General features: G+C 39.0%; 1 protein-coding gene across 1 annotated transcript in view; it reads left to right on the plus strand.

Moving 5' to 3' along the window:
- The first annotated feature begins 13,018 nt into the window (after positions 1-13,018).
- Positions 13,019-21,818, plus strand: part of LOC126408818 (xenotropic and polytropic retrovirus receptor 1 homolog) — a 65,499-nt gene continuing 56,699 nt past the window's right edge. The window contains exon 1 of the mRNA XM_050074520.1: positions 13,019-13,510. Coding sequence (XP_049930477.1) covers positions 13,442-13,510 — 69 coding nt within the window. The 5' untranslated portion in view covers positions 13,019-13,441. The remainder of the gene's footprint in view (positions 13,511-21,818) is intronic.

Consider the following 21,818-nt stretch of genomic DNA (forward strand, 5'->3'; position numbering starts at 1 on the left):
CAGATTGTGGTTGGTCAGGCTTTGGTGGAGCATATAGGCTAATGCTGCATGCCACGGCCTACATACTGTAATAATCTGCTCCATCTAATGTCGGCAGTGGTCACATGAAAAATCACTCTTATATAACATTCCTAAAGGGACACTGTGTGTGTGTCTGCACGTATCAATACTGAGCTTATTGTGACCTTATTGTTGGTTTATGGTGATTCCAGCACAATGTGTCTGTAGTACTCAGTGGTGTGTTTACACTACTGCAGTGCCTGTAGGATGCTTTTATATATAGATATGTATATTTAATTATTCTTTTAAATCTACCATATTATTTTCACAATTCATTTATGGCATAGTATCTTCACTGTGAATAGCATTTTAGTTTCATTTTTCTGGAGAAAGATGACAGTGTGTCACCATTTGGCACAAGTAAAGATGAAGTGATTTCTCTTTTTAATTACTATAATTTTAAAAAAAAGCATTTATGCACACTTTAGCACGGTAAAAGTCTTTTCTCACCACGATAACCTGATTCTGATGCTTCCATCTGTTTACATTTTGATGAGACTCCATTAAATCTGGTCTTAGCCTCATTTAGATCCCTGCAGCTTGGGCTCTACTCTGTAATGGCTGCCTGCTTGATGTGTCCTTGACATGTCATGAAAAAGAGAGACTGGATATTATCTGTGTTTTTGCATGCTTTTTACTTGCCAATACTGTCTATTAGGGCAGACAGCTGTAACAGTTGATGGCTGCTGTACCTTAAAGAGCAAAAGGAAGATGATGAGCAGGTATATATGTGACCTTTAAATATTGTCAGCAAGGAAGTGTATTTTGAAATAATTCAAAGAAAACTATAGACAAATTTTCTTTTTGTCACTTTTCAAAAAAATATGTTGCTCATTATTGTGAATTACCGTTATAGATGATACAGAGGCAGCTGTGACAGTACTACAGAATTCCAGAAATACATGGCTACTGCATGCTTGAAAGAGAAACCGTTGATGCTGTACACATATTTGCTATTGGGATATTCTGTTAAAGGTGTATTATTCAGAGCGTTATTCAGAGTATACAGGAATACAAAATATATATAGGTTTAACCTCAGCACTTCCTGCCTCAAGGTTATTGTCTCTCTCTTCCTCAGTGACTCTGGGCTTCCTCTCTCAGTGTTCACAGTGGACCTTGATTTAAAATCAGTCAATTAAGGCACGCGGTGAATGCCAAGAGAGGAGCCTCGCTGCTCCAGAATGGCTGGAATTTGGTATGGCTTATACTAAAAGCTGCTGTAAACTGTAAATGTGAGTGTGTGCTGCATACAGTTTATGTCTCATAGTGTGCCTCTTTCTCTGTTAATGTGTATACCAACTAACTGTACTATACTCTTCTGTGCTTGGAAAATGTTTAAAATTATGTCTTAGGTTGTTGTTCAGAAAAGCAGTTTATTTCGTGTGTGTAATGCCTGTTGCAGAGATGAATATAATCAGCAAGGAAATTGGCTGTACTTCCTCATTGCTTTTGGCCTCACAGACCTCACGGTTGTATGTATAACAATAATGATGATAACTGCAAAATCAACCCTTTTTTGTCTTTTGTTATGACTGTATTAAAATTCAATATATATTAAAATACTGAAGTGGTAACTCTTCCCTTTACATCAAAATGGACATTGATGACAAAACACAGACAGCATTGTTAATATGTCAAATAAGAGATATAGAGGGGTGGAAGATGTATTCAAATAATGTACTTAAAAGCAGAAATACTCATTATAAGTTCAAGTCCTGCATTCAGAATATTTACCTATGTAAAAGTATAGTAACAGCAACAAAATCTACTCACAGTGATCATTATGCAGAATAGCCAACATCAGTGTCATATATGATATATGATCACTTTTGTTAATGTATGTATAACACAAGTAGTAATTTAATGTTGTAGTAGGAGGGGATTTTTTGCATTTTAACATTTGCTTGTCATAATGTAGTGGATACACTGAAACTTTACGTTTCAACAATGCTGTGGTTAACATGTAGTTAGGATTGAAAAAGATCATGTTTCGGTTTAAAATGCCTGGTTTGGGGGACAAAATCCCTGCTGGAAAAACTGCGATGCCTTGATACTTTGGGGTACCCACTGGCTCACCTGGTGGAGTGGGCGTCCCGTGTCCAAAGGCTATGTCCTTGCCACAACGGCTGCAGGTTTGGTTCTGGCTCTGGCCCTTTGCTGCCTGTCTCTCTCTCCCCATTTCACACTAGTCTTTCCTATCTAATAAAGTAAAGAAAAACACAGCAATGACAAGCTTAAACACAAGCGGTCTTGCTGTGTTTTGGTCTCAAATAATGGTCTGTAGTGTGGCAAGCATCTAAGCACATGCAAAAATCAAATGAAAACTAATAACGATAAATTACAGAGCACATGACCTCCTATGTCCTTAATGGTAACAGCACCTTTGGTTAGGAGTTAAAATCTTATGTCAGACTAAGACAGCACCTTTGGTTAGGAGTTAAAATCTTATGTCAGACTAAGGGCCAGATTTTTTTTTTTTTTTTACAAAGGGCCATATTACATAATGTGAAAATACCTGGGGCCAGCTGCTTCTCGCATCATGTGAGGCATTTAAAAAAAAATAGTGTTGGCCGTCACTGGCCTGCACTGTCTTTGCTGTCCCGATGTCTGCTACCTAGCAGAAAACATCGGCCGCTAGGTAACAGTTCATGTGCTTGTTTACTATCTTTTTCTGAAACCACACGAGTTCTGCCTGTGTAGTTCCTACTTGGCATATGTCTACAAACTGTATAATAGTCCTGCCATTGGGAGGTGAGAGGAAAAAAGTGAAGACAAAATCCATCCACGGCTCTTAACTGGCCTGTAGGCCAGACTTTGGACATCCTTGTCTTGTGTTATGATAGTAATGTAATTTATGCAAATGTTCATAGAGACATGCATTTTAGATTCACTTTGTAACACAAAAATAGGTCTATCATCAATTTCCAATAGTGATGTGACNCCCCCCAAAAAAAAACAAACGAACGAACTGCATCTTTCAGCCGGGTCTTCAAAGTGAACGAGAGCCAAAGAACCGGCTCTTACAAGTGAACGAGAAATCCCATCACTAATTTCCAAGACGTCTGAGCTATACTAAGGCGCCATATCTATGTTGTAGTTCACATTTTAGCAATCTAGAATTGTTTGATTTGGTGTCAAAGGTCCCAACAATAACATGTATTTTAGATACAGCCAATCACTGGCATTTCTGATGAGGCTGAGTTAGTAGCCAACTTTTTCTGTCATCCCCCCTTCAGAGGCTGAAAAAAGCTGACTTTTATTTCAGTGAAATAAAATTCAGCGTTGTAAACTACTATTGTTTGTTTATGTTCCCTGCATAAATCAGAATTCATTCAACTGTAGCCCCTTTTACACAGCCTGTTCAAGGTGGGAATTATTCCTCCTTGCCATTCTGTATAAAAGGTACAGTAGCTGAATGTGTAGGATTTAGAGGCATCTGTTGGCAGAAATGGAAAATAATATTTATAACTATGTCACTGGTAATCACCTGAAACAAAGAATCTTTTTTTTTCATTAGCTCAGAATGAGCCATTTATATCTACATGCAGATGGTCCTCTTCCATAGAGTCAGCTGTGTTTCTACAGTAGCCCAGAATGGACAAATCAAACACTGGCTTGGTGCACTGGCACATGCTTGGCACATGGGAGAAGTTTCAGTTGGTTGCAATCTACAATGCCACTAAATCCCACGCAGTAAACCTTTAATTATTGTGATAGCTGTAAATAGCATTTGACCTCTGCAAATAAAGATGAAACGTGAAATAATAGTGCTGATATTTTGTCCTTGTATGTTTTGTTATGTAACTGTAATACAGTATTCATGCTGATGTTAGAACAGTATTTTATAGTTCACCTTTTTTTGAACGTTAATGTGTCTGCAGTTTTTGAAAAGGTGGATCTATTTCTTATTGTAAATCTCAGATTTATATAGTGGTTTTTTCCCCCAATTGTGCTGCATGTAGTAAACAAGGAAGACCCATCATCAGTCATTGTTAATTTAGGGTAAATTGACTGAGCATTAAGCTATTTTACAGCAACACCTCGAATTCACATTCATAAGGGCTAGACGGATATATAATATGTGATAACGGCAGCAATCAAATGATGAAAAAGTCCATAAAAACAAATAACTAGCAGTAGTGTCTATCAAGAATGGTAAACAACAATAAAGACAGTAAAATGACTAAAAAGTAAATAACAAACACATCTGCCATGAATAAAGGATATATAACAACAGCAATAAGAATGTAGAAATTAAAAACAATAAATAATGACCATGTCTGTGAATTAATCAAAGCAGGAACACTGTACAACAACTGTATCATCTAGCATACACTTAAAATGATCTCAGGACATATACTTGTCTAATTTCAGTACGTGTTCCATTAATTTTGCGCAAAAAAAACAAACAAACTAAAAGCTACTTTACAGAGCTCAGTGCTGATCTGAGGAGTTTCAAGGGAAACAAAATTCCTAGGAACATGTGTGATGAAAAATGGATTTAATTTCTCATCAAATTTAAGAGAATTTAGGAAGAAGGGTAACTTGCCTATCAATGCCTCATAAATGTAAAAAAAGGCAGTGTCTTTCCCTTCTATCAAAGAGAAGACCATCCCACATTCACAGTGGTGAGTCCTAAAACCATCTCCAGTAATAAAATGTAAAGAAATGTGATAAACTGTATCTAGTAAAAAACCTTGGTATTATAATTGATCCGGATCTTAACTTTGACCACCACATTAAAAATGTAATTAAAGTGTCATTTTATCACCTAAGGAACATTGCCAAAGTCAGACCGTTTCTCTCCCAAGCAGATACAGAAAAATTGACTCATGCTTTTATCTCCAGCAGACTGGACTATTGCAATGCTCTTCTGTCTGGTTTGTCCAAGAAAGCCATATCTAAGTTACAGCTTATGCAAAATGCAGCAGCACGTGTTCTGACAAAAAAACAGACAGAGGGCACACATCACTCCAATTTTAAAATCACTACATTGGTTACCTGTCAGTCAAAGAATACATTTTAAAATTATTTTATTGGCTTTTAAAGCTCTAAATGGCCTTGCCCCATCTTATCTGTCTGACATGCTCAAAATACATGTGCCTTCAAGGTCCCTAAGATCTTCAGACTCAAATCTCTTAATTGTTCCGAAGGTTACAACGAAAAGACATGGAGAGGCAGCCTGTGCTTATTATGGCCCTAAACTCTGGAACAGTCTACCTGAGGGTCTTAGGACCTCTAAATCTGTTGAAATTTTCAAACGATATCTTAAGACACACCTTTTCACCATTGCTTTCTCTTGAAAAGTGTTTTTATGTATTAATGTTGTTACCAGGCATTCTTTAATTCATGCTTTTAATTTTTTTTTTTAATTTCGCACAAATGTCATGATTGTCTTTTCTGTTCAGCACTTTGTGTTGCATTTTATGCATGAATTATGCTATATAAATAAAGGTATTATCATTATAAGTTATTAGTGATTTTAGTGAGGATGGGGCTGCATGCATGTACAAAAAATCATCATAACTAAAGACTGACATACTAGTAAATAGGACAACGGTAATTTAATAATGATTTTTTTTTAAAAATACAACACTTTTGCTCTTCGCAAAAGTTAATTATCTCAGACTTTTTCATGCACTCAAGAGATATATTTCTTTTAAATTTCAGTCACAAATTTGTTAAAATTCATGTTAGTGTGCACTTCTCCTTTTCCAAGATAATCCATCCACCTGACAGGTATGGCATATTAAGATGCTGATTAAACAGCATCATAACTACACAGGTGTGCTTTGGGATGGTCACAATAAAAGGCAACTCTAAAATGTGCAGTTTGATCACACAACACAATGACACAGGTGTCTCAAGTTTTAAGGAGCATGCCATTTGCATGCTGACTGCAGGAATGTCCACCAGAGCTGTTGCCTGTGAACTTAATGTTTCACTACCATAAGATGTCTCCCACAGTATGTTGTTTCCATGAATTTGGCAGTACATCCAACCAGCCTCACAAACACACGTCAGTTAAGAGGGCTAACTGCTGTCAGGTTAATACCCTAGTAACAATGATGAGCATGCAGATAAGCTTCCCTGAGACTGTTACTGACAGTTTATGCGGAAATTCTTATTACAAACCAACGGTTGCATCAGTTGTTCAGGTGGCTGGTCTCAGATGATCTCGCAAGTGAATTCAGTGAATGTGGAGGTCCTGAGCTGGTGTGGTTACATGTGGTCTGTGGTTGTGAGGCCGGTTGGATGTACTGCCAAATTAACAAAAACAACATCGGTGACGCCTTATGGTAGTTAAATGAACATTCAATTCACAGGCAACAGCTCTGGTGGACATTCCTGCAGTCAGAATGCAGACATCTGTGTCATTGTGCTGTGTGATCAAAGTGCACATTTTAGAGTGGCCTTTTATTGTGATTATCCCAAGGCACACCTAACAGGTGGATGGACTGTCTTGGAAAAGATCACTGATACAAATTTAAGCAAATTTGCAAACAAAATTTATGAGAAATGAATCTGTTGAGTGCATTAAAAAAATCTGAGATCTTCAATTTAAGCCTGTGAAAAATGGGAACAAAGACAAAAGCGCTAAACTTTTGCTCCGTATATTTTCTAAAGAGAAGCATGACTGAATCCCGTACAGTGCATTTAACAAGCAGCAAAGAAAAGAAAAGATAAGATAAGGAATGACATCATGTTGAGTGATCCAGTGAGTCTCTGATGAATAAATAATCACAGTTGTGGTGTCTGACTGCCTAATGTGAACATTAGTTGGGTCTTAATTGCCACTTAGTTGCATTATGGAAACACTTTGGGCTGTGACTGAAATGCTGTCTGAGGGCAGCATATGGTTTGAACAGTGCAATATCACATGACCTACAGTTAAGGTTTTAATTGGCTGTTTGTTTACACAAGGGAAACAAGTTTTTGCAATGTAAGGTGGTTCATTGAGTTTAAAATACTTGAGGTGGAGACAAACAATGATAAGTAGGTGCAGTCATATGCAGCAGAGTGTTACTCCTAACATGGCTGCCTCTAACAACTACAACAGTTTGAAAGTATTTTAGGGTTTGCTGGGAATGACTTTGTATTTATTGTCTGCTTCAAACTGTAGACAGCAGCTTGTTTACATCTAAACAGCCTTGTTAAAAGGCGAGCCAGCCTAATCTGACCCTGACTGGCTGTTAATCCTCAGTAATGATTGCTCTACATTTAGTCCTGCTGGGTCTCAGGATGTTTCCGCAGGCAGCGAGTTGTGTCAGCCGTGCTTAGTATTTCATAGATGTTCAAGTTGTGTTACAAAGCCCAGTTTCCATTTGTCTTTTATGCACATATACTGTATAATGCATACGCACCCACACACCTCCTGTCACACACACATTTACAAACAGACTCATGCAAACACACACAGATTATGTAATCCAATATTGTTTCTCTCTCTATTGATCCAGTTACGTGCGTAAATGTATTTTAAGTTCCCTGTCTGTCATATTAATCCATCAGAATCAGGCAGAATTACATATTATATAACAAAACGGTGAGGTAACTGCAGCCTGCTCAGTATATTGTACTGCACAGTATAAGTGTGAAATGTGATTGCAGTTTTGTGCTCAGAGAACACGTCAGTTGTTCATAGAAAGTGTGTTTATAGAAGCAAACTCTAAATCTATTTCATTATGACACCTATAATGACACCTTAATTTATTGTGTGGCCTTTGTAGACACCATTAAAGCTACAGTAAGTAACTTTTATGAAAATAACTCTTTGTCATATTTGCTAAAACAGTCACCATATCCTGACAGAAGTACATGAGACACATAAAAAGATAAAGAAAATCAGGTTCCTCTGGCTCCATTTACTGCTCCTAATGGCATTTGCGAATATCCACCACACCTGAACGAAAACAACCAGTCAGAGCCAGGAGGAGCCTCTAATGCTGTCGGTCACTGCTCCTGCACACGCTGGTCATTACGATTGATTGATTTAAAGATCCCATCCCATGATTGGTGTCTAAACAGAGAGTGAGAGAGATTAGCACACACACACAGACACACAAAGAGACACACAAGCAGACAGAGACAGTGAGCTCTATGCCCAGATACAAGAAACTGCAGATAGCGGTAGTCTGAAGTTGTCATTCAAAAGGGGAAACTGTAAGACTGTATTGACGCTAGTTAGCCAGTTAGCACATTAACAACACAATTCAATGTTGAAAGAATACAGCATGAGCCAGTGAGCAGGTAAACAATGACACAAACCAGGAGGAAATATTTCTGCTGAAGAGCTCAATGGCTAAAGAAAAATAATCTTACCTTATGTAACAAGTTTGTTTTGGTCTCACTCCCTCTTGACTTTAGCTCTTTGTTTACTTTCCTCACTTCCATTTCTCTTCTCATGTGCTGAGCTGAGCTGAGCTGAACAACGATGATTCAACATGGTGACTTGGCTGAAAAAAAGCCGACAAGGGCTGATTAGGGCTAATTGTGTGGGACACACTGAAAAACTAGGGTGACAGATGCTCACCAACAGCTCAACTTTGACTGACAGCTGACCATTGGCTTGGTGTGTCAGAGCCTTAAAACAGAACGCAAGTGCACAGTGTATGGGAATGTGTGATGAGTGTGTGAATGGCCAGGGAACTGCTGATGGGTGGCTACACAAAAACTGACATATTGGGTTGCTTCTGCATCCAGTGTGAACATGGTGTAAGAGTGACGATGAAAGCAAGCTTAAAATAAAAAGTCAAACAGAGCCTGAGCTGGCGTTGGTTTTGAATCCCCTCTCTTTACCTCATAAAAGCCAATCCGATGTTTACTCTTGTTTTATCTTAGTGTAACTCTTTCTTTTTGTTGTTTGTCTTCCTCTGCTTATTTGTCTTTGCTGTGTATGCTGTTCTTGGCAGGGCAGTACGTGCATAAGCAGTGATTGATAATGCATTACAAACTTCTACGCTCGTTCAGGAGCAGTGAATTCTTGCAGATGCCATTAGGAGCCTGATTTTTTCACAGATTATCTGTCTTATGTACTACTGTCAGGATTTAGTGATAGTTGAAGTAAATGGGACAAATTCAAATTGTAATAAAAGCTACCCACTGGACCTTTAAGCATAGGTAGTCAATGATTATTAACCCACAGCATCAGGAATAGGAAATTCTCATTTTCTTCCAGAGGTATCACTCCAAAATAAATGGCACATGGTTGCGGTTGCCAGGTAACAGTGGTCGCCCTCAGGCATGCCGCAGCAGCAGAGCAGGTAGCAGCAGAAGCCTCCAGTCTGAGCCAGAAGAGCGTCACCTGGACAGGTTGAGGAGAAGCCAGAGAATACTGCAGAGCAGCTGCAACATGGTCAGCTCTGAAACAAACTGAACGGGAATGTTACACTAAATTGTCTTGATGAGGCATGAAAACATCTGGACAGCAACTCCAGCACCATGGATGAATTATATTGTTTTACAGTATGTGTGTGTGTGTGTGTGTGTGTGTGTGTGTGTGTGCGCGTGTGTGTGTGTGTGTGTGTGTTTGTGTTTGTGTTTTGCTCAGAAGATGTTTAATGTTCAAAATGTGCCCAAAGTATCATTATTAATGATGTCTAACTGATCTTTTGGCACCATGTATTTGAAAATAAAATCATGTATAAAAGGGGACCTTAAAATAAAATAAATTGTCAGTGCACAAAAAAAAGTCAGGAAATAATACAGGTTGATCAGGTTTCGTTCAGTTAATACAGCTGCTGCAAAACAAAAATCCAGACCGTTGAACCTCATGGTGCAGTGAAACAGGAAAAACCTACTGATGTGTAGTCCTTCACCTCTCATTTGTTTACAGGTCAAACTCTATAATCAAGAGAACAGGTTTATCCGAATGTAATATGTTCAATATGAGGGGACAAACTGTATATATGCATTGATATGAGGGTACTTATTAGTTGACCTGTAGGTGGCACAACAACAACAGGCTCACACAGTGACATTGACAGTGTAGACCATGTTAATAGATGATTGATATTTTCTCTTCAGATTCTGGTATGGAATTAAATATGTTGAAACATTAAAAGTTGTTGTCTTAAGTGTATTTAATTTTTTTTTAATTTAAATATGCTACATGTGTAAAGGAAAAAAAACAAGAAAGCACTTAGTACATCCTCAAAACCAGTTGGGCTGCAATGTCTTCTTTGAACACTAGAGGGTAATGTTAACCTGCTTATCAACAGCCCCACTTTAGACAATTCTTAATTTGCAACTAATATTTCATGATAAGACTCAAATGGTCAAAATGAACTGCAACAGCATCAACATCAGGATCATTAAGGCTACAGAAGAGGCATGTTCAGAAGGTGACATCATTAAATGTTTTTGCTGAGCCCCCCAAAAAGTTAAGATGTTTCATAAACAAGTTTACTGTAAGTTGCCTTACACTTCTTATACTGTGCAAAGACAATACAGATCTGTTGGTACTCCTTGTTATTTATTTATGTCTGTTTGTTGTGAGACTAAAGACATCTCAAGAGAAAAGTATTGGCATTACAGTGTGACAGATAAACACTGACACTGATGAGAATGTCAGTGAGATTTTACAAAGACAAAGACAAAGACACAGACAGTGAAAGAGATGGATGGGACATGGTCCCAACCTAGTGACTACCTCCAATATATTGCACACTCAGTATCTTTAAATCTGACTACTTCTGACCATATAATTAAAGCATGAGAATGATTTTATTGTAGTGACTTGATTAAGAACTCAAGAGAATATGATATGGATTTGTTGATTATAGAATGGGATATAGATCAGATATACCGTGTGTAGCCAGAATCCCTTTATTGAGGGTGTTTTGATAAAACTTATTAAGGCCCTCTGCCAAAGACAGAAGCATACTCTTCCATTTGTAAACACAACATTTGATGTTTAGATCTAGAAAGGTCAGCACATTTTGATGTGGGTTTGTAAAATAGGTACAATGCTGGTGAGTAATAGGGTGATATCATGGGACAAACCAAGTTAAGGTAAGATTTTTGTATGTGCCGTGACTTATCATCTTTCAATTATAGACAGCAAGTCAAAGCAAGTCCGTAACTATGGAGTCGACATTCTGTGGTGTCTGGAGGTGTATTAGGTTTAGTTACTATTATATGTTTGTTAATGATTGCTAATACCAGGTGGTTAAAGCTCAGTTCATAGGGATGGCACTGAACCCCCAACTGCCTGGGGTGCCCATCCAAGGCAGCCCCCGCATACTGACATCTCTCTGTTTAATGCATGTATAGGTCCTGTTTGTACATGTGTGTGTATTTTGGCCTGTGTGTGTATGACATCAGAGTGAAAACACTGAATTTCCCATCGGGATAAATAAAGTATATCTCCTCCCTTTTCTTTTTCTTGTTCTTGTTCTTATTATTTTTATTATTATCAATTAGGATAGTGGTGCGTGCTTACCTGTTGAACCATTTTTGTATTACCAACCAATTTTTTTGTATTATGTTTTTTATCAACACTGGTAGGGAATAAGTTACACGTAACAGTTATGCAATTAAATTACAAAATAAATGTAATTGTAATAAGTAACAGTTACTGAGAAAAAAACATCTTGAATTACATTACAATAAGTGATCAAAATGTTGGTGATTACAAAGGGGTTACATATGAACTTGTTCTTTCTGGTTAAAAAAAACTTATATGTAGAACATTCATTCTGTTGCTTTGCATCTTTTTGTCATGCAGGAAGGCCTTCTGCTGAGCTATTCAGACAACACAGATCAACAAAGCTGTTGGAACAAATCTGAGAGCAATGCATTTAAGTTTGTTACTTTTCAACTTTATTGCCCAGTTTAAAACAATTGCTAGAAAAGTAATCTTATTACATGTTTAACAGGCTAACTTGGCTAATTTGTAACCTATGAAAAAAAACCTACCAACACTGTTTTTCAATATATTGTGAGGGAAACCCCCCCAGTTTATAAAACTGGTTGATTTGCAGTATCTGCTTCCCCATGGTTTATTTATCATTTTTTCATATTTCTATCAATTTCCTGCAGGCTGAGGCTTTGACAATGTGCGACTGATAGTATCACAGTCACTTACGATTATAGGATAGGATTCACCTGTTAAAATATCACAGTGTTACTGTACTGACTGTAGCTGTAGGCCCTACATCATAATGCTACATTTTTTTCCACTGACGTTTATTTTTGGATCTTGTGACCGTTCAGGCACAACCGCACTCAAGAGAATCGCTATGTGATGGTAACTTTCCGTCTGAATTCCCCCCCTCTCTAAAAGACAATCTACATCTACGTCATCTTCTCCCAAAGGTGGCGGGCGACGTCACACGTGTGACATTCGTGTGTTATCGGAATATATAGAAAGGACAAGGTTTGGTCACGGAGATGCAAGCTATAAAGAGAGGTGAAAGGAAATAGTTTTAAAGAGATACAATTTAAAAGATTATCAGATATACAGGACTGAATTGTATAAATGCTAAGGCTATCTGACTGGAACATGGATAAATTAATAGCTTATTATTATTGTAAAAATGCACGTTTTCTCAAACAGAATATGAGTCTAAGTGGAATTTAGAGGTCGTGGAAGACTTATACTGTAAAGCAGCTGCCGGGCTCTTAGGACTAGAGATGGGTTCAACAACATAAAGAACAAACTTATCCAAGTCAAAGCACAAACAAAATCCAGCAACGCGTGGTGAATAAGGAAAACACTATCTGTTGACTGTAGCTCCTGTGCTGAACATAAACTAGGACTGTATTGCTGTTTATCCCTCCCCTTTCTATGACAGCCAGTGCATTGCCCCACTATTAAAGTTAAAAACGACCAGTCCTGGTTGGATGACGTTTCCTGAAAAAGGGTTAAGCCACACCTTGTTCCACCCATCAACAACATTTTCATGTGCGCTGAAGCCTGGCTTGTTGTGATATTTCCAACTGCACCTGAAGGCAGCGGGAGACAGGAGGTGGAGAGAGGTAGAGGCTGAACAACAGGGAGAGAGGAGGGGGGAGATAGCAAGACCCAGCTAACGCCAGCTCTCTTTAGCTGAACCCAATCGCGATTTTGTGACATTGGGGCTACATATAAAATCACATTTACCGCATTTCCTTTAGCTAAGATGTGACTCCATCGGCATTTCGTCGAGTGTGTCTGAAACGGCAGAAATGCGCGCCGGTAGCTAGCTAACGTTAGGATAACGTGAAGACAAAAAGGGCATCTCTGTGTCTTTGACCGAGCAGCCAGATCGAAATCTTCGAATGACAGTTTGTGTGTAAACGTTTGTGAAGCAGCACGGTAAAACCTCCCGTTGCTCAGCTGACCCACCGGTCCATGTTACAGGAAAGGCAGGGGAGGGAAACCAGCAAACCGTCAAGATGAAATTTACAGAGCATCTCTCGGCTCACATCACCCCGGAGTGGAGAAAACAGTACATCCAGTATGAGGTAAGTTAGCTTCATGTTCAACCTGCACTTTGCTAGCAACTAGCTAGCTGACTGGCTAACCGGGCAGTCACTGACTGTATGGATGTCTGCCCAGTTTCATACCGGTTTTTTCTGTTTGGAACAATATAGTTAGAGATGGTTTCCTTATATCTCACTCCCTTGTCTTTACAAAACAGGAAGAGAGGAACTGCTTCAAATGTTACACCCGCAAATCAAGCAACAGCAGCCCTCTAGTGTCAGCTAGCTAGCAAACTAAATAAGCTATGTTTGCTGTTTGTTGCTCTGCAGGTTAGCACCTCGGTCACATCATGCTGTATCATGTACATCGAGCAGCAGAGCCGTGTCTCTGTCCTCTAAGCTGCTTGGAATGTGTTTGGGGGACAAAAGGTATTCAGCTGAGTCATCATTTTTTGAGCTAGTTAATCTTTGCGCCTGTTAACCACCCTGTCTGTCCCCAAATGCTGACCCAGCTCAGCAGTCCTGCTGCTGCTGCTGGTGTTGTATCATGCGGGTGGACGGGGTCACTTGGAGACGGAGAGGTGCTGATAGATCAGTCTGCACCCTTTGACCCATTAATGCTATTAAAACTTGCTATTCAACTCTTATCTCTCAGTTGGGCCTTAATTTGTATACAGAGCTGACAGTAAACATATTATGAAACAGTTCCAAGAAAGCCTTTACAGTTGTGCCAGCATATTTACATTGGTGTTCTAAGCATGTCTTGTCAAGGATGTATACTGGGCTTACAGTACAGTGTGTTTTCATACAGCAGGAACATGGTGCTGGCCGTGGGACAATGGCTAGTTAGTTAGTTAGTTATATCTAGCTTATAAGTGGCATTTAAAGCTGCAACCAAGCGGATCTGTGTGCTGGACAGATTTCATTACTAGAATCAGCTTTCGCAGTAATTTGGGTAATGTAAAAGGTGCACACTGTCCTACAGTCAGTTGGTACAGAGGGCAAATTCCTATGTTATTGAACTGTCACTCAAATGACACAAGTTTTGCATGAGTGTTAACTGTCAGCATGCAAGTTGAACCTAAAGTTGAGGCTTCATAGCATTTTATCCAATCTGAATCAAGTATCAAATGTTCCTACTGAATCTAAATTCAACCCTCAACATTTGTTATCAGCCTTAAACATTTGTTACTTGTGTAAAAAAAAAAAAAAAAAACCAGACTAAAACTGAAGGCTGAAACACTACAGATTTTAGTGGCAGCATAATGTCTGTATTAAATGACTATATGAATGAATATAGCAAATTAAAATAACAAGTGTAACCTTTTAACTTCACAACGTATTTTGCGCAAGGTATGCTCTAAACACATGATGTCCAAATTTAGGAATTGTTTGTGTGCTATGCATATGATTCGAGACGTTGATCTGCAAGATCGTTACACCAGAGAACACTTGCCTCTCTGTTGGTCTTGTTGAACAGCAAAACCACACAGTTTAACTGTGATTTTAGAGCTTGAAATACGTTTTATCCGTGTACATGTGTAACTTTTAAAATTACATGCACCAATTTTTTTTTACTGCACCATTTGGTGTATTTTTCCTTCGGTCACCATGGCCTCATATGACTGAATGGAATCGAACATTATCTGTTGTTGTCGTGTTGTTGTTATTACAATGTATTTTGAGGTGATTTTCCCTTTCATTTTAAAACAATGACAACGACAAAAAAATCTTGACAGTAAAATAACCTCAAATCTGACATGGTCACAGAACATAGCTTGATTGAAAATTTCAGCAAACCTATAAAAGAGAACATTTAAGAAACTTCTGAGAGTTTGAAAAACATGAGGACATTTTCATTGTGTTACAGTATCATTTGAGCTGAACCAATTCAATACTTGCCCCTCTATTAGGACTCAACCCCAGTTGAACCATAAAGTTAATGTATTTTTTCGACTATCCAGCATAAATCTTGTTGACAAAGAAAAACTTCCCACTAATAAGGTGGGAAGAATGCATATCACAATAACATAAGTATAGCATCATCTGTTGTCACAGTCCCTGTCAACATGTGTATAATAAATAACCTATAATGTTGCATCAAGATGTGAAGTATACTCCATTGTTTCTGTGCAGTGAGGACATACAGTTGGAACACAGCTATTATGTTTCTGCCTCCAGGGTGTCCCCCCTCTGTACCTGTAGCAGAAGAATCTGCATTGTTTGGTGGTTGCAGTATTCTCATAAGTCATCGCCAGTGCTCTGCATAGTCACATATTGCTACAGCTCAGTGTGACTGCAGCACATTATTTCAGTCAGTACCACTGAGTTCACCACCATACCAAAACCTGCCATGGTATGGCACTAAGAAGATTTAGAATTTCAGTTAAGTGACTTGGAAATACCCGTTAATTGTCACTTATATATTTAGATAGTTTACTCATTGGTTTATTCATGCTGTTTTTCCAGTCAGTATAAAGCAGAGTTAAGCTTACTGGCTCAAAGTCAGAGGCAATCAGTCATCTCCTCTGCACTCCTGACACATTGTTTTAGTTCTGTGTTCCCTTTGCAGCACAGTCACATTCATCTTTGAGCCAAAGGTCTTTGTGTGCAGTTAGAAATGCAGTCTGTTGAGTAGCTTCAGCAGTACTGTTCGGTGTTATATCAACCTACCACCTTTTTAAAATTCACCCCAGCTTAGCTCAGCTCCAGAGATCCAAACAACAACCATATCAGCATCTGTAATTACCAAACCAAATAGCCTCTGGTGAATTACAAAGCCTCTGAAATACAGACCAGCCTGTAGGTTTTGCTGTTGGATATTCTCCTCCCAATTTTTTGTCTATTAAAATGGCCTTTGGTTATTGTTAGAATAAAATGTAGACCTTACATTGTGGAATGTTTCAAGACAGTGAAGAGGGGAAGAAAAGCAATGCTCACGATGATGTGAAATGTAGAGACAGATTCTACTGTAGCCTTGTTTGTGCGGTACTTGTTTTAAAGTATTTGGAATTAGCCTAACCATAAGTTCATAGTTGTATAGTTGTTCCTAGAATACAAGTGAGGTTTGCCGACATGAGTGCTACATGTAAGTGGATACACTTGTCTTAAATTGCTGATTTTAACCTGATGGATTTCACCTGTTGATGAAGAGGTGCACATTCATGAGATGTGATCATTAATGTAATCAACGCTAAAATTGTTATGTAAGGCTGCCTGTTCCACTCTGTGTGTGGGCAAGTTTCATTCACAAAAATGTTACCAAAGGTTAAAAAAGAACTCTCGTGGAGCTGCAAGTCCTGCTGTTGGAATCCAACAAAAAACATTAGGAAACATTAAGCATTGTCAGTGGTTGTATTAACCTTTAATACAAATCCCAGTGACACATCATCAGAGCAACACTATGCTGTGACAAAAATAAAGAGGGAATGGTTTGACTCGTATGTGGGGTTCTTTCATGAGTCCTTGGTAGCTGCAGTTCTGATAAATTGAACACAATTGTTGACTGTTTTTTTGCTGTCGGGCGACTAATTGAATACATGACTAATTATTTCAGCAGTAGTTGAACTCCGATAACCTGACCTGGCCTGGACAAATACAATGTGGATCAATACATACAGTCGGTGTCTAATCACTGTCGGCCTACATTCGTTCTAGTTTGATTAGTGGTCTCTATAAAGGCTGATCAGAAGAACTGATCAGATTGCTCAAAACATGCAAAACAATTTTTCTACACACCGCTAAAATAGCTTCCCTAGTTTGGTAGTTCTGAAAAACTTTAGCTCTCACTGAACATTCACTGTTACATACATGGTTTACTGCTAACCTGATATCCAACTCACCCGCTGGGCCCGAGTGCAGATACACCATCTCTGTCTTCTTGCTTGCCACACACCACACTTCAGTAGAGGCTGTGATACAGTTGTTAACATAATGTTACTCAACACCATTAGCCTGTTTGGATGATGTGCTATAATGCTATCATGCAGGGTCTTGAAACCTCAAGATGTACATGTCCTTGGAGGCGCACAATTTTTTTTAGTAGTGGGTGGCTAAACAACCTAAAACTCTTTGGATAAAGCGTTACTTTTTTTGTTTTTAACCAAAAACAGCCCGACATTGCCATTCCCAAACCCAATACAATCCATTTAAATAATTGAAATAATTGAATAGTTGTCAGTGGCAAAATCAAGCACTTTAAGTGGGCATAAACTGAGGGTGTGAACACACTGTGAGGGTTTACATTGCAGCCTGGCTGCTGCTTTCCTTCAGTGTGGACCATTTAAAAAAATGTTACTCCCATTAGTCACTTAGACACAAAAGCATGTGAAAATAGGGTTTGCTTTGAAAAATACCCTTTAACTCAGGATTTTTAAATTTATTTTGTGTGCAGAAAGCCACACAGTAACTCTTTAGCATGGTAGCATATGCTTTGTTTTTCCCCTTGTGGCAATAGGATATGACGTTTTGTGGGCGTTCCCATAAATAGGGACAGTTATCTATGTTTTGCAGGTGATACCCAGCCTAATTTATCTTTGTTGCACCGTGAGGGGTTAGTGTAATGCCTCTTGTGCACTTTTCTGTTGCTTATTTCCAAAGCAGCTTTACATGGACTCTGGTGTCTTCCTGGTCTTGCAGTGTTTGGAAGCAAACCAGATGGAGCTTGTTGTTCTACCCAGCTGTAAGGCTGGCCCTTGGCCCAGTTAGTTTTAGTCCTGTGAAGATGTGGGACCCAGGCCTATGAGGTTCGCAGAACCATGCTGACCAGGGCTGTTACGTGCATGTCATGTTTTCTCATAGCAGCTGTGTTTAGGTCAGACACTTAGCAGGACAGTTAGATAAACAGAGGTGTACCCTCAGCTGATGTGATATGATGTGATGTGAACCAAAGACTGTCAACTGCTTTGTTTTCATGCTGGCCTGGGGTGTTTTGAGCCTGCCATGTCTCATTACAGCTCATGTCTGTAGTTCAGATTATTGACATTTTAATAGTGTGGAATCCTTCTTTTCCTTTCAGTTTAAATGCAGAAAATATGTGAGATATCATGATTCAGTTTGAACAATATAACCGACTCAGACATTGTTTACTAAATGACTGACTGGCTTCATTCCCAATAAAAATCTATGATAGGAACAGCTTTATTTTATCTGACAGACTGCTAGCGTGACTACTTGACAGGGACTACAAGAATAAATACCTGATGGTCATAAGTATGACTCAGTTGACTGATTAACTGGCTAAAAAAATCTGCTTGATGACTACATGTCTTTTGCACTCAGTTGACCTCAGGGATATTTAAGTAAAAATCAAAGATGTTTGTGTGTTTGGGGAGTTTTAGCAGAAAGCAGAACTTATAGAGAGGTTTGAGAAAGGGGAAGGGGCAGGAGCAGTAGGAGCAATGGTTATTTTCAACATCAGTTAATCTTCCTATTATTGTCTCTATTAACCCTAGAAAAATAGAAGCAAAAAGGGGGAAAAAAAATCATTATTATTTCCCAGTGCCCAAGTGACATCTTCTCATTGCTTGTTTTGTCCAACCAAAAGTTCAAAATCCATAGATATTTCTTTTAATATCTTGAATGACAAGGACAAGCAGCAAATCCTCACACTTAAGGAAATGGAACCAGGAAATTTTTGTCATTTTCTCTTGACTAAAATGATGAATTGATTATGAAAATAGTTGCAAGTTACTCTTCTTTCATTAAACTAATTGATTAATCTAATAATTGTTTCCACTCTAGAGAAGAGGAATGGATTTAGGGAGCCCTAAGGAGCCAGTGTATAGCACCAGTTTCAGTGGCATTGCTGCTGTGGTAACAATAGTACTGCAACACTGTGTTATCTGACACAGGATATCTTGTTATAACAGGAAAATTTTGTCATAACTAGAAAGTAATCAGTATGTTCTTCAAGTCAGCCTTGTCTCACAGAAATGTGTGAAGTGACAATGACCTTTTAACACCACATTATGTAGTAGTGGCACATAATGTGTTAAAATTACAAACTGGCACCCATGGAAACAATGCTAATGGCCAGCTAGTAAGGATCCTTTGTTGTGGTGGACACACAAATTCTCTGTTTTTACATCATGCAATGGGCAGTGGTTAATGTTACGACTCCATACGTAGTATAAACAATGAGAGAGAGAGAGAGAGAGTTTTACATACTTACAGCCTTTACGTAGTGACATCATGCTATGTGATATACTTATGTCAGTTCACAATGTACTTAGGTCCTGTAACAAAAGTAATTATTTTAACCAAAAACACCCAAAGTAACCCTATAGACATGGTCCCTAGACCTTAGGTCCGTTTAGCATTTCCACTGCAAATAGTACACCTAAATGTGGGCGGGGTTGTTGTCACACACTGCTCTGTCCAGCACACACTGTATTTCCTCATCACCGGTGACACAGATGGAAATCTGCACCTCATTTATCATCCACAGGATTGGGCTTGGACACTGACATTTTCAGAACAAAACAGAGCTGGCTAGAGCAAGAGTCTCTTTACAGGGGATATTTAAAAAAAATAGCGGGTTTGTGCATGTAGTCCTTCTCAGGCAAGCTTAGGGGTTTAGTGTTGCCAGAGCCCACAGGAACGATGCTTTGTGGCATTTTTTTTCTCCAAATGCGGATTAGAATATATGCAATTTACATAATCTGGTCGAAATTAATATATCTTTTTAAATGCTTGAAGATCCACTCATTACTTAAAGTATATGTCATCCAAGAGAGACAATAAAAACTAATGGAATGGTCAAAGTTGTCATTAATATTTAGGTTGCGTTGATGGATTCACGTCATCAACTCATGCATTGTGTAACATTACAAGTAAACGTTCCACCGTAGGAATTGCCGGCAGTCCACCCAGTAAATTCAATTATTTTTTAATTATTTTTCCTCAGTCTACAGCTGCTGTGAGGCATCAAAGCATCCTTTCATTTTATAGTTAGAGTTTACTAATATGTGTAACACTTGCCACGGTATGAACAGTGGTTACGTAACCCTCAAAACCAACCACAACTCAGCTCTGAGCAGAGTGACCGTCTGCTGTTGACCAATCAACAGACTGCAGTATTCAGAGCGCCACCTTTTAGTACCAGATCTGTGTACGTTCCCCAGCAGAAGGGTGACCAATGATGGGGACTGTAAGGAGCAATTTTATTGGTACCATTCACAACTTTTCACAGTGGAAATGGAAAAAATGCATACTGAACTGAACTGAACTGTACTGTGCCAGCCCGTACTTAACAAATGTTTTTATTTTAATGGCCACCACAGTCGTTTTCTAAACATAACCAAATAGTTTTGGTGCCAAAACCCAACCAACACCATGGAATGCAATGTAAAGAGGTCATTGTAATTTCATTGCTTCAAGCTGAAAAAGGTTGCTTGTTATAACATGCTTTTGCGCTAAATCTTAGAGTATAATTTTGCTTTCTCACAACTATGGTATTGGAGGTTTGGTCATTGTTTCTATTGATTATGGCTTTTTACACGCTTAAAAAAGGTGGCAAGTGTGCATTACTCACATATAGGGTTGGGTCGGTTCTCGGTAATACCAGTTCGGTCCGGTACTCCGTCTTGGACTGGGTTTTATTTTTTGAGACCGACCGGACCACATACTCGGGCAGAACGTACGCGGAGCAGACGCCGCGGAGGTCCGCCCGGTAAAAGTGGACGTCCGCAAGCCCTGTGCGCGCAAAGCACGACCGCGCAGACTCCGCTCCGCGCACCAGTGTCACACAAAAGACTGTTTGGCATGTATTTTTCACATCGCGGGGATTTTTCACGGACATTTTTACACGGAGTCCGCTCCGCTTATAGTACGCCCGAGTCTGTGAGCACCTGTGTCTGCCTCTTCACCAAGCGCACAGCAAGCAGGAGAGAGAGGGGGGTGGGGCGGGGACTGAGCTAGGAGGTGCGAGTGCGCATGCGCCTCTACTGTAGCCTGGAGTTTGTTTAATAGTGACGGGGAGTCGATAATGGCGGACAATTTAGTCTCGACGAAATCAAAGAATGCGCCACTATGGCAACACTTTGGCTTTGAGCCAGACGAAGGAGGCAACCCTTGTTTGCACTGATTGAGTAAGCTGCAAAATTTATCTGTAAGGAATAAAAGAAACAACTTGTTACTCTCACTCTGTTGTCCTAAGGTCGTTTTTTTTATTTTAAATGAGTCAATTGCGCCCCCAAGTGGCGAAAATCCGGTTTTACCGACTTGATGCGTTTTTTTTTTACAAAAACCGGACCGTTTTTTTTTTTTTCTCATACCAACCCAACCCTACTCACTTAATAAATTGCTCCGTGTGTCTCAGAGTGTGGCAATATTTCTCAAAAGAAGTCTG

This window comes from Epinephelus moara, chromosome 21, assembly GCF_006386435.1.
Source record: "Epinephelus moara isolate mb chromosome 21, YSFRI_EMoa_1.0, whole genome shotgun sequence".
NCBI classification, from domain to species: Eukaryota; Metazoa; Chordata; class Actinopteri; order Perciformes; family Serranidae; genus Epinephelus; species Epinephelus moara.